The 16,654-nt window shown below is 36.0% G+C and overlaps 1 protein-coding gene across 4 annotated transcripts in view; it reads right to left on the reverse strand.

Moving 5' to 3' along the window:
• LOC131164899 (uncharacterized) overlaps positions 1–16,654 on the reverse strand; it is a 163,993-nt gene that overhangs the window by 40,316 nt on the left and 107,023 nt on the right. For 3 of the 4 annotated variants that reach the window (XM_058122437.1, XM_058122436.1, XM_058122438.1), the window contains one exon: positions 7,883–7,933. In XM_058122437.1, coding sequence (XP_057978420.1) covers positions 7,883–7,933 — 51 coding nt within the window. Of the gene's footprint in view, positions 1–7,882; positions 7,934–15,008; positions 15,362–16,654 lie in introns of those variants that run through there. The other variant, XM_058122440.1, reaches the window with a different exon arrangement.

Genomic DNA, 16,654 nt, shown 5'->3' on the forward strand with positions numbered 1-16,654 from the left:
GAGCGACACGTTGCAGTTATACCACTCAGATGTAGTGAAAAGTGGCTAAGAGTGGGCTAGGTTTCACCCCAAAGTGATGCGCCGTGTTGGTGCCCGGGTACGGTATCAAATATGTGAGGATTCCTGCATCATTTTGGACGTGGGCAAGTAAGGAAGTTAGTTCAAGAGACTAAATTCACTACTTATATGCGACAGTTTGTTATTATTCATCACTTATCGTGTGCCCACCTAAAGTGTTTTGGAGTGATGTTGTACTTCTGCTTACTAACTTATCAACAGGATGCCATCCTCTATTCTTGGAGGGTAAAATTCCCTACTACTTTTTCTTTCCTATTCACCTCAATTCTCTCCACCTACTTGTATATTTGGGTGTGTCCTTTGTTCGTCAGCTAACTCACAAGGTGGATAAGTAGGATCCTCATGCTATAAAATTCTACTCGTGCACTCAAAAGGGATACATTGTTATAGTCCTACGATGCATCACTTCTTTTCTTCTGCCAATGTTACCTTCTTTGAGTCTACACCATACTACACTCATTCCATGAGTGCTTCTGATCTTAATGAGTCTCTTTTTCTTCCTAATCTTCCAAATTCTAGCTTGCTGTCCTTACCTAAACATCCACCTATATCTGCATGTCGTTTGAGTCCTTCCCATCATTTTGACCATCCTAAGGGGTATATTCAGTTGTATGGTTTGGATTATTCTGACACACTTTCTTTGGTTCCCAAATTACATCAGTTAATTTGTTCATCTCCTTGCCCACCACTTGTCATTGACCTTTGCATTAGTTAGATGTGAAGAATGACTTCATGCATGGTGATCTTAAGGAGGAGGTCTATATGGAGCAACCACCTAGGTTTGTTGCTCAAGGGGAGTCAAGCTTAGTGTGTCGACTAAAGAAGCCATTATATGGTTTAAAACAATGTCTGAAAGCATGGTTTGGTCAATTCCGTGCTATAGTACTTAATTTTGGCCTCCAACGATGTGCAGTGGATCACTCTGTGTTTATTATCATACTTTATCGAGAAGGACCCTTCTTATTGTGTATGTGAATGACATTGTAATTACAGATGATGATGATCAAGATATTCAAAGCCTAACACATTTTCTACAAACCAAGGTCTTAAATTTCAATTTCGATTCAAATTTCGAAGCTCCAAAAGTACGGAAATTTCGATTTCGATGTCGATTTCGATTTCGATTTGTAAAAATAACGGAAACTAGTAGTAAAGCATGAAATTCTTTGTGAAACTTTAGAAATGGTTAACAAACATAAAAATATAAGTTTTAAGACTAATATATTACAAATTAAATACATCTATATTTTGTATGAGGTGGAAAAGTTGTAAAATAGTATGCGTATCAAACATGTATGTAAGATAATGTACATTAAACATATTTAGTTAAAGCAAATGAAATGCATAAATCATTTAAATATTGTTTATTATACAAATATTGATAATTTAGACATGAATGGTTAAATAAAATATTACTATAAGTTTATTTTTTCATATAATTTTAAAAGCACTTGTGATAACCTTTTGTTTCGATAAAATAAATAAAATAAGTTAAAAGAGAAATTTCACTTCACTCTCGAGGTTTCGATAAATTTCGACAAATTTCGCTAAAATTTCGAGGTTTCGATAAATTTCAGATGATTCGTTGAGATTTCAACGGAAATTATGCAAGACGGAAATCGACTACCATTTTGATTTCGAAGGTGACGAAAATTGGAAATTTTGACAGAAATTTCGACAATTTCGTGGAAATTTAAGACCATGCTACAAACTAAGTTTCAAAACAAAGATTTAGGACCATTTTGAAATTCTTCTTGGGTATAGAAGTATCCACATCTCGTTTGGGAATTATTGTCATAGAGGAAGTATGTTCTTGATCTTTTGGATGAGACTAGGTTGTTAGGACCCAAATCGGTTGATACACCCATGGATTCTAACAACAAATTAGTGCTATATATGGGTAATTTGTTGCCTAATCCTAGATGATACGAGAGATTTGTTGGAAAGTTGATCTCACAATCAATCAACCAAACATATCTTTTGCATCTTGAGGTGAGAGATCTCACAATCAAAACAAGTGTTATGAGTCAATTTCTAGATCTTTTGCATCTCGAGGTGAGATATCTCACAATCAAACAAGTGTTGTGAGTCAATTTCTAGATGCAGTAATGTGCTTCTTGAGATATCTCAAAGGTGCACCTGGGATAGGTCTCTTATATTGAGATTAGGGTCACAGTTATATTCAAGGACATACTAATGCACACTAGAACAGATCACCTTCAGACAGAAGATCTAGAACCACATACTGTATTGTTGTTTGTGATAATTTGGTTTCCTAGAAGAGTACGAAAAAAATTGCGGTGGCTAATCAAGTGCTGAGTTAGAGTATAAGGCCATGATGCTCACATAGTCGCACTACATGTGAGCTTGTTTGGCTGAAAAACATGTTGCAAGAATTGGGCTTTCCATATTCTCAGTGTATGGAGTTGATGTGTGGTAATCAAGCTACTTTTCATATTGCCTCCAACCAGGTCTTCCATAAGCGAATAAAATACATTGAAGCTGATTGCCACTATGTTCAGGGGAAACTTGTGCAGAAGCTCATTTCCACCACTTATGTGAAGTCCCATATACAGCTTCCTAATTTGTTTACTAGAGCTTTGGAGGGTGCTCATGTTAAATTTAATTGTAACAAGCTAGGATCATATGATATCCATGCTCCAACTTAAGGGGGAGTGTTGATGCTTATTTTAGTCTTTTAGTTTTATTAGTGTGGTAGTGTTATGTTAATAAGTGAGAGGTAGTAAGTCTATTACGATCATTAGAATGCATTTGATATGTATTATAAATAGAGGGAGAGACTTATCGTTATGTTAGGTCATTCATTTAATCAAAAACCTCAGCAGAGGTTAAGAACTGAAACATCAACTTCAAGAGAAAAAAAAAAAGGCTCAGAATGAGAATGATAAAAGAGACCTACTCATAATAGATTTGCTAGCAACAATTTTATAACGCATACAAGAAACAATAAGAAGGCAATGAGAAAGATACCAAGGGGATTCTTACCACATATATGCCACTACTGTTCATCAAAACCTATCCTCTCAAAGACCTCAAAATTTTACAATTAACAATCCTAATTTCCAAGCCCTATCAACATAACCAAGCAAAATAAATAAGAAAACCTCCATACCAAGAAGCCATAAAAATTTTCCTATCGAGAAGAAAGCAAGCTTTGGAGGATTTAAGGAGTACTACACACTAAGCTACCTCAACAATCGCAGCCAATCAAGTTTGAAACTAAGCAATTATGGGCTCGTTGGGTCAAGGATCCAAAAAGGAGTTACTGTATTGTTTTTTCTTGAAAATGACGAGATATCATGTATATTTTATACTTCACACATTTGGCTAGATGTTTTCAAAATTGTTCCCAAAAAAAAAAGGCAGTATGGTGTTAGGTTAAGGCTGGTCCAAGTGACAATTTCTCAATAAACTACTAATCAACAACAACAACAACGATAATAACAACAACAATAATAATGAGTATTACTATAATTATAATTAATAGTATTGTTATATTTATAATTTATACTATTATTATTAAAACGTAGGATATCCCTGGGTTTCATTGTATTCGGGAAACTCTATTCAAAAGCAAGGAAACACCTTGAAATTGTTTCCTAAAAACTTGAAATTTTTATGGTTCTTTCACGTTTCTAGACACAGAAAACTGTATTCAAAACCTTAACCAAATTGATTCCAAAGCACAATTAAGTTATTTATACTTTCCAATAATTTTATGAAATTTGCTTTGTCTATAGAATATGACTAGCACTACTGTATACATACGTATGTACATACATCCATAATAACATTTGTATATGCTATAGGACACAGAAATATGTAAGCATGTGTACTGGTAAAACAATAACATTTCATAGTCCAATCAAACCAGATAAAATAATACCTTAACAAGATCTTTTTTATTTCACAATCGTGCAACAGTGGCTATCTGGACTGAAAATTTGATACAAATTAGTTATCCATTCAAGTTTCTAAAGCTTCACTATAACAAGCAATAGAGATGAAATGCTGATGAAGGCCAGCATCAAGGATCAGCAGCCATGAGAGGAGATACAAGAAGGAATCACACGTTTATTTTCAAATTCAAATTCAACAATCACTTTCTACACGGCTTTCACACACTATTTATAAGAAAGCCTCTAATATATGAAATTACACATATACCCGTAAAACTAGATGAAATTGCAAATATATCCCTAAAATACAAAAATATTACAAACAAGCACCCCAAAAATTCATTGACCCAATAATCCATTGTCCCTATTCTTCAACATAGACTTCCAAATTGGGTCGAACTAAGCCATCTAGAAACCCCCTTCTAGTCCTACATCAACTCCCTCCTTCTGGAAAGAACTCTACTTCATCAAGTTGGGGGAAAGTACCAAGGACTCCATCACCATGAATAGAATTATGTTGCTTCATAAGAAAGTAAGGTTATATTCTTCAACTTGGTGAGTGGAAGAGCTCGACATGGAATCAACTTACACTTTTTCTTGTCAACAATGAGCAATAAGAATTCTCATATCCATCATGCTTAACCTCAGTATCAAGTAACCATATATATATATATAAAAGGGCAGCCCAGTGCACATAGCTCCTCCATATGTGGGGTCCAAGGAAGGCACGGACCACGATGGGTCTATAGTACACTTGCCTTGCAGCTTTTGCAAGAGGCTGTTTCCACGCCTCGTACCCGTGAGAGGAAGGATATCACATTGCATTGTCTCCACAATGGAACGAATCTTGAACATAAAAAAGCAACGATCATGGATTAAGTTGGTATTATTCACTGAAGGAATTTTGTATGGATCGTGATGAGGTTTGACTTCCAAATCTAACTTCTTCACAGCTTTTTCAGAAACTACAATTGTAAAACTACTACGATCAACAACCAAATTACAAAGTTGCTTTGACAAATCATCTGAGTTCGAAAGATGTTTGTCCGCCTCCAATCTTCCTTTTTCCCTTTTTTTTCAACCTTGTGGAAAGAGAGCATATGTCGAAGCACTAAACATATTTTCACACTGCCATCTTCATCTAAGTCACTTGGGATTTGTATTTCAACTTCAACCATGGTTCTAAATATTGGTAATTTGGTAACAACTTGTGTAAGGTAAAGGCAGCGGCCGTCGTAGACGTTACATAACAGAAAATGGACACCGTGACCGTGAACTCGTTTTTTTGCATTACCAAATTTCTTAAAAACATACAGATTCACATGTTTTCATCCCATAATCCTATATGCTAATGTTCTAAATGATTTTTAGTAAATTTTAATCACTTTAAATATAAAATATACAACAACTATTGAGTGCCATCTTGGTTGCTTTAGTTGCTATTGGCAAGAAGAAGCATGTGTTTGCTACTTTTCAATACTATATTGACCATAACTGAAATTCAAAAACAAGCAATCATAAATATAAAGAAATATTAAAATCCCATCTTTTGTACTCTTTTGGTCTTTAATGGAGTTTTTGTTATCTGAAAAATAAATATAGAGTGTTAATATGTTAAACAAGAACAAAAATGCATACAATAGAACATACTTTAGACACCAAACTAGTTGTAAGAAAATAGAAAAAAAAAAAATTGAAAGAACATAGAATACAAACATATGAAAAGGTCAGATTTATTTTATTGGTAGTTATTTAAAAGCTACATGCTAAATTCCAAGGAAAATTAACCAAGAAATGCATTTTTTTGATTCAAAAATCACTAACTAAATAACGCAACTTAAATTGAGCTTCTAAGCTTCAATAAAAGGAAAATATAGGATGAAATTCAAAAAAAAGGACTCAAAAACCTGTTTTGGTCTTCATAGCAAGTCTAGCACTACAATGGCCTGTACAGTTCATAAAAGAACATAACGGCTTTGTAACACACTGATTTTAAAATTATGGCTTCAACTACTTGAGTGTCATTATCTCCTTTTCTTTCTTTGCAACAACCGTGACTTGGTTAGGGCATTGCTCAATGCCCAAAACCTTGACATTTAAAGCATTGGAGTGATGGTTGGCCCTTAGAAGTTGTTGATGTAGCTCTAGGAGGATTACATTGCATATCCTCCTCAATCTAAGCGGTTCACTATATTGCAACATGTAATCCATTTACCCTATTCTTTGACATATGGTTCCAAATTGGGTCAAAATTATCCATCAAGTACCCACTTCTCATCCTACATCAAGTGCCTCTTTTGTATCCTTTCCAAAAATTGAAAACTATTCCATGAATAAAAGATTAAGTTTCATGAGCATTTGAACTTCCACCGAAGTTCAAGGTAACACCTTGATATACAGTCACAACTCCTGACAAGGGAAACTTGGAATGCAGTCTAAAACAAGAGGTATCCTCTCCCCTTCCCCCCCCCGGCGCCCCTTTTCTCAATTTTTTTCCTGTTTCTTTTGTAAACAAGCAAGGTTTTGTTTTAAAGACAGGAAAGATCCACCTAAGTATGATACATGTATATAACTCAGAAAAGATAACAAAATACTGCAGATAAAATATGCTAAACAATTGAGATCAAGTGGTTCCACACAAAAAAAAAAAAAAAATGTAGAGTAAAAAGCTATTTCCTTTTTGTCATTTGCGTCGCCCACAAATGCCCTTATATTCATTTGATTCCAATAAATCTATTAAAAGTTGATATACATTGTTGGCCCACAACCTAAAAGCTTAACCTTTTAGGTAAAGTGGTAAAACCCAAAACCAAAGCCAAAAGCCCAATGATAGGTCTCTCCCTCTATTTATAATTTATGTCAAGTACAATAGAAATAACCATAATACCCTTACTAACTCACACTTATTACTAGCAAAATTATAACACATAATAATAATGCTAAATGACTAAATAACCATTAACACTCCCCCTCAAGCTGGAGCATATATATCATATGCTCCCAGCTTGTCACAAATGAATTTCACAAAAGCACCTCCCAAGGCATTAGTGAACAAATCAGCAAGTTGAAACTCAGACTTCACATGAGCGGTTGTAATGAGCTTTTGTACAAGTTTCTCCCAGATAAAGTGGCAATTAGATTTAATTTTTCTATTAGGATTTAATTACATACATTTTTCTATCATTTCACTTGAGGAATTCAATTTTTTTATGCAAAATCCCTAGGTGAATAATTGGAAATAAAACTACCTTGGTTTTCATCTTCTCCAATTTTCCTTTGATTTTTCTTTATTTTTTCTGCTTTTCCCTGAATATTTCTGATTTTTTGCAAAGTTTTCTATCTCATCCTTCCCCTCTCACTCTAGAACACTAAGATTTACATAAAAAAGTTAACTGGTATACTGTGTTGTTTACTGGTACAAAATAGGCAGAAAGAGATTAAAATATCTGCAACTTGCAGCAAGTCGGCTCTGCAGTGCTCCCAGCTGCTTGCCAGGTCTCTACTCTTGGCTTGAGCATGTATGCACTAGAGTCTCATTTAAAGGAGAAAAAAATCTTCAAAATAGCTACTTAAAGGGCATGTTGCCACATCAAGCATCATGCCAAAAAAGAAGAATAAAACGGAAGTACCATCTACCTCAAAAGCAACAAGAGAGAATAAAACAAAACCTCTCCTCCTTCCCCAGAAAGATTTCCTATTCTTCCAGGAATGCTATCCACTATGTTCCTCTCTATATTTTACTGCCATCAAAAGTCTTCAAATATTCCCCTCTACAAATCAAGTTCCAAGAACCTATGTTTGCACCACAAATAACAGTATACAAAAAAAAAAAAGGGCCAAAAACAACAATTAGAAGTCAAATACCTCTCAAGCATAATATTTACCTGAGGCCTCATATCGTAATCTTGAAATATAGGAACTAATTGCTCCTTAGCCTATGATAGATGCAATAATAAACACATTAATCAGAAAATAGTTTCAAGAAATAATCAATGCTGTAAAATGTAACTACATAATTATGGCTTGGTTTGAAACTGATTTCAACAGCAAGCAATAAGGAAAAAATAAGATAGGAAACTCTATCCTGAAGTTCATCTAAATTTCTGATAACACCAAGATATACTTTCAAATATCATATATCATATAAATCAACATATCAATGCTACTGGTGATATATGAACATGGTTTAAAATAATGATTGTAACATAATGGATAATCAAGCCAGCAAAACCGATAGGGACCGCTAATGCAGCAAGGATGAAACTCACATCTGTAACAGCCGTTATGCCACTGTAACGGTCTGTAATGGCCGTTATAGCTCTGTTACAGCCCATAACGGACCGTTATGCACTGCTGACACTTCTTTTGTCCCATTTCATTCCAATTTCTCACACATTTCTTTTGATTTTTGCTTCATTCTCCCTCTCCCAACAGTCGTCTAGCCTTCATCTATGAATCTTAAACCTCCAAGACACAAAATTTACCTTTGATTTGGTGTTTGAACTTCAAGGGGAAGAACATCCTCCGGTTTCCCCTTGTTTTAGGAATAATTTTGTTGATTCCACTTAGAACTCAAGTTATTCACTTGAAATTTCATCAAGGAGGAAGAAATTTTGAGCTTGTTGAGGACTTGGCTTGAAATCTTGAATCCTCTATTTGGCAGCTCAGCTTTTCCTGTTCAAGTTTTTTTTTTTTTTTTTTTAATTATTATTTAAGCTGGAATTTGATTGTTGGGGACTTCGGTAGTTAGGGGCCTTGGGTATAGTCCCCCCCCCCCCCTCTTTTTTTATTGAAGCAAGGCTACCAAGCTCAATAATTATAACATTAATTATTTGAAGATCTTGCATTGTTTTTCTTTTAGCAAGCTAAGAAATATCACAAGTAGTCTAGCAGTTCTAATTATTTAATATCTAAGTTTATTTATAGATCTAATTATTAAAAGATCTTGAATTTATTTTAGCAAGCTAAGAAATACAATAAGTAGTGAAGTAGATCTAAACTATCTACTTTTTTTTACAAAAGATTATATTCCATGTTAAAAAAAAAATCTCAAATAATAATTGTATTTAACTATTTATTTAGTAAGTATTTAATAACTAAATCTAATTTTACATATCTACTATATAGCTAGTATTTACCATTTAGTAGTAGTAAGTTAGTAACTCACTACTACTAAATGGTAAATACTAGCTATATAGTATGATTTCACTATTTAAGTAATAACAATAAGTAATACTTATTAGTGAGTAAATTAGTAATTAAGTATTTAGCAACTTAAATATTCTTAGTTAATGTTAGTTAATTAGGTATCCAGCAATCTATCGTTTATGTTATCGTTAAACTTGCTATTTAATTACTGTTTACTTACTATGTTATATCCTCCATAAGGACCATAACTTCGTATTTCATATTTGTATTGTGTAGAACTCTTCAAATCAAGATGCCACGTAACAAGAAAGGAAATGACGAGCTATCTAGTGAGGACATTGGCTGGCATATCATCTTTTGCTGGCATATGGAAGGAGAGAGGTGGAAGCATTATGAGTGATGGTCAGGACCAACTAGAAAGCACAATAATTTTTTGTTGTTTATTGCAAGTGGCATTGTGTTCTATAAGTCAATTGATGCCTTAGATATGCCTAGCCAAGATGGGGAATATTATTTGATGTAATTTTCTAATTTAGATTGTCTATGTAAATAGTTTTATAGACTTATATATTCTTAGTTAATAGTAACACTACTTACTAAATCAATAATTTCATTTTGGATTAGTGGACGAAGTTGTTGATGAAATTGGAGAGGAGCATGTTGTTCAAGTACTGACTAACAATGAAGACGCAAAAGGGCAGAAGGGGAATTATTGATGAAAAAGAGGCCTAAGCTCTATTGAACAACATGTGCAACTCTTTGCATAGCATAGTAGTCAGAGGCGCGAGGCGAGCCGAGGCGCAAAGGGTATTTGAAGCCAAGGTGCAGGGCAAAGGCGCGCGCCTCACGAAGGTGAGGCACACAACTATTAAAATGTTGTAAAATGCCTATTTGGGGTAATTGATATATGAACATATCAATATCTAGTAATATTAGAATTTAAAATGCCAAAACATTCAATAGCAAATTTGGAAATTTAATGAAATTGCCACGGCCAAAAGCATCAACAATTCAACATAGTTCAACATCAAAATAAAAGAGTACAATAAAAGATTTCAGAGTCTAAAATCTAAATATCAGCTTAAGTTTAATTCAATACTAGTGAATTCTTAAGTTATGTTGGTCAAACAACCTTCTCTAATTTAATACTTGTTGATTATTATATTAATTATTACGAATCTTCAACCTGCATTTTTTTTCTCATTTTGTAAAATATACTTGTTAGAAGTTTAAGATTAAAATAAATTATCAACTAATATTATAAGAAGAAGCAGCAGGCAGCAGATACATACAATATCATAAGAAGAGGCAGCAGGCAGCAGTAGCCAAATTCAGTAAAAAGAATATTATGTATTAGTTATAAACTTACATTAAACTACATATTTAATTACATATAATATTATAAGAAGCAAGCAGCAGAAAGAAGAAGAAGAAGAAGAAGAAGAGGAGGAGGAGAAGGAAGAAGAAGAAGAAGAAGACGACTTACGAAGGTTTGAAGGCTCAAAGACGAGCTCGCTGCTGGTTCGAAATATCGAAGACAAAGTGTCAAACTCATGCTGCTGGTTCGAAGGCTCACAGACGAAGTCACAAAGGCTCCTGCTAGTTCAAAATGTGGAAGACGAAGTCGAGAAGGGTCATGCTAGTTCAAAATGTCGAAGACGAACTCACGGTGCTGGTTCGAAGGCTCGAAGACAACCTCCCGAGCTCCTACTGGTTCAAGGCTCGCAGACGAACTCACGCTGCTGGTTCGAAGGCTCGCGAAGGCTCCTGCATATTCGAAATTAGCAAGACGAACTCGCGAAGGATCATGGGGCTTCAAAGGGTCGAAGAGTGCTTAGGGCTCCTGTTTGTTCGAGTCGAATGAGGGCTAAGGCTTTGGCCTCTGGCTATATCTTTCATTTAATAGACTCGAAATTTTCAAGGCATGCCTCACGGCGCCTAGCGCCCCCCTGTGCCTCATCGCACCTCACTGCGCCTCTTGCAGGTCGCCTTGCCTCGCATGGTATGAGGTGCTGGCCTCCTCGCCTCTCTGCACCTCACGCCTAGGCACGCTTTTAACTTCTATGTTGCATAGACCTTATTTTGGAAGATATTGGTAAGGAAAGTAATGTCAAAAAAATCTTAGGAGATGCAAGACAATAAACTCATTCATTTAGAACCATACGTGGATAGTGAATCTCATGAAAAAAAATTCTCAAAAAATAGAGAATTGCTTCTTCCTACCATCACTCGATTTGTCACAAACTTTATTGCCTTAGATGCCATTGTAAGACATAAACAAGCTTTGAGGGAAATTCTCACACTGGATGCTTGGAAATATTCAAGGTTTGGGATGCAAAATCAAGCCCAACATATGAAGTAAAGAAGATTATATTAGGGAAAGAGTTTTGGCAAAAGGCGTTATACATAATTAAGTGTAGAAACCCTTGGTAATAGTTCTTAAACTCGTTGATACGATGAAAAACCAACCATGGCTTTCATACATAGAGCAATTGATAGGGCGAAGCTTGCCATTAGAAATATTGCCATCTTTACAAGGATTATTGGAAAATAATTGATCTAAGTGGACTATTTTTTTGAAGAAGATGATCCTTTTGACTCCACAGTTAGAGCAAAGAGAAGCACCATAATCCATTACTCAATTGTCAAGGTAGTTTGAACTAGTAAGATGAAGACGGTGGTGGTACAGTGAAAGGAGGTGATCAACCACCAACAAATGAGCATTATTCAAGTTCAAGTCTTGAATGTACACAAAGTGATGACAACATGGGTTTGGGCCCACGGAGTGATGATGATAATATTGGTTGTGGTGGAAGTGGTGCTAGGGGTGATGGTGGTAGTGGTGGAGGTGCCATATATGATTACAAGCAAGGCCAACTATAGGCTATGTGTTAGGGTGTGACAATGTAATGGGGAAAATGGGGGAGTGAGATATTGCTATAATTGTATTCTTCAGGGATTTAGAATGAATATATGAATATCTGTGTTATCGCTTGTATGGTGATTCTCTTGTGGATGAATAATACAAGTAGTTCTTTTCATTGTGGTGTTCTGTTGCCTTGGATTATGATGTCTCTGATTGTTATAGTCTTATTCGGTGTATAAGAATATATTGTTCATGTGAAATCCTATTGTTCCTTGTTTTCCTTGAGTATTGAGACTCACCTGGTGCTCGTGCTTGCAGGCTTGAACGTGTGAGAGTTGGCTGACTTGTCGAGGGAGAGCTCTCAACGAGTGCCACACGGCCCATACTTGAGTCCCATTTTGGGGGTCCGTGACACTATGCGTATGGGACAGGAACATCATTTGTAGGAGATATGTATCCTTCTAGTCATTATGGATTACAAAATATACCGGAAAATTATGATTTGTATTCCTCCTCATGAGCAATCTTCACACCTAGGAGGAGGATGCTACTAGTAGTGGCCCTAGTGGGAGTCATGGAGTACAACCTAGAAGAAGTCACCGATAGCAAGATCGTGACTTTGCTGAAGATACATATAAATGATTCATCATGATCATATGGATCTCATGATAGTGATTACTACCCTGTATAATCACCTCTACCACCTCATAATTATGATCCATATCATGCATATTGTCATGGACCTTATCCTATTGGGTCTAGTCAATCTTCTAATCACTACCGGGAGCTAGCCCCAGCCCCAACTTATGGATATGGATATGAAAATGATTCAGGTTCAGGATATGGTCAAGGAGGTGATTATGCACCTCCTATATTGGTTGGATTTTCACCACCAGTAGATTTTTAGGACTAATGCGAAATGATGTGAACTTAGGCTTATTTATCTATGTATTTCCACAGGGATGGGGAGATGATTCCCTTATGAGTCGTAAAGAGAACACAAGCTGTTTTTTTTATTCTTTTTTCTTTTACATGTAAAAAAAAAAAAGAAAAAAAAAACTAAGTTGTAATGGCTATCATATTTCATGTTGCTCAGAAATACAGAAGCAATAATTTGTAACTAAACAATATTTTAGGGAATCAACTTGGTTGCATGGTTTATTACTAATATTTCTCTATTTCAAACACACACAGAAATATATATATATATATATCTCTGTGTGTGTGTGTGTGTATAATGCATGTATAATAGTTTTTTTCAGCAAAAATATAACTCACTAAAAGGGCAACAAGGGGGTGCCGCCCCATTTACAAATAAGAGAGAAAACAAAAGCAAACAATCAACGGTACGACAATATGATTATAAGTAGATTCATCACCTATAAAGCACACTTTTCTTTCAACAGGAGCATGCCTCTTTAAATAAACTAAGCTTTTCTGGCAACATAATTTCGCCAAGCTAAGGCATTATCCGTCAGTTCTATTCTTAGGACATTAGCTAAATGACTTCAGAGTAACCCAAGGCTCACTTTTAAAAAATTTCTCCACATAATCCACCACATACAAAAACTCTTTTTGGCATTCCCAGCTCATTTCAAGCCAGAGGACGTAATACAGGATGTGAAAACTTGAGTTCCACAGTTGCAATGGGCATTAGCAGTAAGTTCAATTGTGATCTTTTAGGAATCATAGTAGCCATCACACTTGCAGCCAAATTTGAGTTCCAAAACGATTTCATTGTCGGTCAATAGAGAAATTTAATTCCTTTTTCTTTTAGTTCTATTCACTCCCATATACAAAAGGCCACGCTTGTTAGGTTAAGGTCCTTCAACCACTTCTTTTTTAATTCCCACGTCCACGCACACAGAATCTTGAGAATTCCATGTGGCTCCCTTGTTTGCTTTGGGATGAAATTCATGAACAATGTTGCTATCCTGAATTGTCTGTTCATGCAGGGATATATCACATGTGCCACACTGCCACTATCTTTGATGGGAGCATTATTTTGATAAATGAGAATGGAATGGGTAAAAAGCAGCAATGCAAGGATGGGTTGTCCAACTCATATAGCTGAGGCTAAAATGAAGAACTTACAAGCTCAACAATTTTTGGATAAGCAGAGTTTATGGCTATCTGATCTTTGAGGTAGAGAAGTTAGTTTGCATGGGGGTAAAAGGGGAAGAAGGGTCAACATCAATTAGCAAATTTGGAGTTCCTGGCAAATTACAAAGGAAAGGGTTTAATGAGGGGTTTTATTAATTAGAATTCTTAGTTAGGTTTTTCTCTTTGTATTTAGTTTTTTCCTTTCGCCCTTTTTCAGGTAGTAGCGTTTTCTCATCTCTTAATATATCATCTTTATTGAGAATTTTTCTAAATAAATAAATATTCTATTTGCTTTGACAATGCAAAATTTTCCAGTTTGCACTAACAAAAAATAAAATAAACTAAAATTAGTATATGAAAATATTGAAGCACTGTTGTTTATCGTAATCTCTCTATTGGAAGAGTTTCCAACAATAGCAAAAAACAATTCAGCATGAAAAAAATTAATAATAATGAGTGTTTTTACGAAATTGCCTATGTCAGACGTGAATAATTCAAAGAGAACCAAGAAGATCATTAGACCCTAGACCTTCAACAACTTTCAACCAAGCTTGAGCCAATTCTAAGCATCCGCTATTACTTCTTGCAATTTAAGTTGAGCTGAACTGGAAACCACTATTGGCTTATCCATGCATTTCTCATCTAGGTTGTAAATAATGTTTAATGAAATTTTAATTTTAATTTTGAATTCTTACATAACAAGTTTTAAGTACGCTGTTTACACTGAACGATGGCAGCATGAGCACTAAAACCATGATAATGTTAAATATTTTCTGCAAAAGCAAATAATTCCTTTATGGATCTATGTTCTAAAAAGAAGCTCAGTAAAAATAACATTCACAACTTACATAGGTCATCACTTTACAAAAATTAAATATAAGGCAGTCCCTCAATTCTCAAAATTTTCATTTCATTCAGATGAAGAAAAAACAGAGGAACTAATAGAAATAAAAATACAATGGTGCATTAAAAAATAAAAAAATGGTGTCGTGCGCAGCTGCCACCACCGCTAGCCACCAGGCACCTCTTCGGCACCTCTCTCTCACTCCCTCACTGCTAGTAACCACCACCTCAATCTCCTTTGGCCGCACCATTGCTGCTGCTGCTGCATGTGCTGCCAGCACCACCAAGATCTGGACCATCTCGCCGCCACCACAGCGCCTCCATTGTCTTGCTGGGCTGCCTGCCATGAGTACCACCGCCACCTACCTTGATACACCACATGCATCCAAAGCTGTAGAGGTGCCTATGCAAGTCACACCTAGGGATAGTAAGAAGGATGGCTTTCCCCCTCAAGTGAAGGACCCCACTCACTCTCCTCGCTCTCTCAATCAAGACCTTAGTGTCGTTACGTATTCATGATGGGGATTTGTTCAGTCCAGATCGAAGTAAAATCCTTTGATCTGAGACTGGATAAAGTAGGGAAGGTTAGAGCTTTGTTCATTTTAGAGAAGAATCAACAACGCAATCGGTGGGCTCGATTTTCTTCAGCTGCAGTGAAATGATTCTCACATGGGTTCACATCTCTTACTGGAAGTTTAAGCAGGGATTTTTGTAGCCTTCTGGTGGGTTTTTCTAATTTGGTGATTCATGCAATGAGGGCAGTGGAATTCATGGAATTAAGGCACAGATGGAGAAGCAAAATAATTGCTATCTTTGCCCCTAAAGGATCCAAAGGCAATGGGTGGTCTCAGTTTCAGGAACAGAACGATGCTTTGATAATTTCCTTTCTGTCAAACACTGATGGAGTTGATGGTAACAAGAGTAATGAGAAACGATCCTGTAGTTAGTATTAGGACGATCAGAAGCTAATGGAGTTCAACCAATTCCTGAGGTTGGTGCTTGCTCAATTCCCAATGATGAAGTTCACTTGATTCTCAAGAATGGAGTTCGATCAATCCCTAAGGATGTGCCAGAGGTGATATGTGGCAGCCCACTCACACTGTGTAGGTATATCCACTTTGAGGGCAAATCCCTCACAGTTTTGGCCTTCCTCAAAGGTGCCTACACACGAGAGGGATCCAATCCCCATATAATCCAAGGCCCCTTCACCTCCCTGAGTGATGCAGGACTCCTCCCCACCCCAAGAACCTCAGTTCTGAGCTGTCTCCTGCCCCGACAAGGCACAGGATAGCAGGTGAAAGGCCTTAAACCTCCAGAGAGTATTTCCACATTAAGCAGTGGTTGGCCAAGCTTTTTTGGCACTTCTTGTTATTTCTGCATTAAGCAGTGGTTGGTGAAGCTGAAATCTTGCACTTGTTTAAGATAAAATGTGCACTTAGTTGGGACAGCGCTGCTATGTTGAAAAATTGTGTAAATGCATGCTATTTAGATGTTTTGTGATAGTAACTTTAGATGAAGAGATTGCTTAGGGTAAAGAGTGTGTTCATGCATATTGCTTAGAATAAAAAGTGCGTTCATGCACCTTATGATTATGCATGCATATAAGAAATCAAATGTTAAGTGTTGAAATCCTTATTTGAACAAGGGGGAATTAAGAATTCCTGTTGAGCTTGTGGTAGCTCACCCTATTCCTTAA

This window comes from Malania oleifera, chromosome 9, assembly GCF_029873635.1.
Source record: "Malania oleifera isolate guangnan ecotype guangnan chromosome 9, ASM2987363v1, whole genome shotgun sequence".
Taxonomy (NCBI): domain Eukaryota; kingdom Viridiplantae; phylum Streptophyta; class Magnoliopsida; order Santalales; family Ximeniaceae; genus Malania; species Malania oleifera.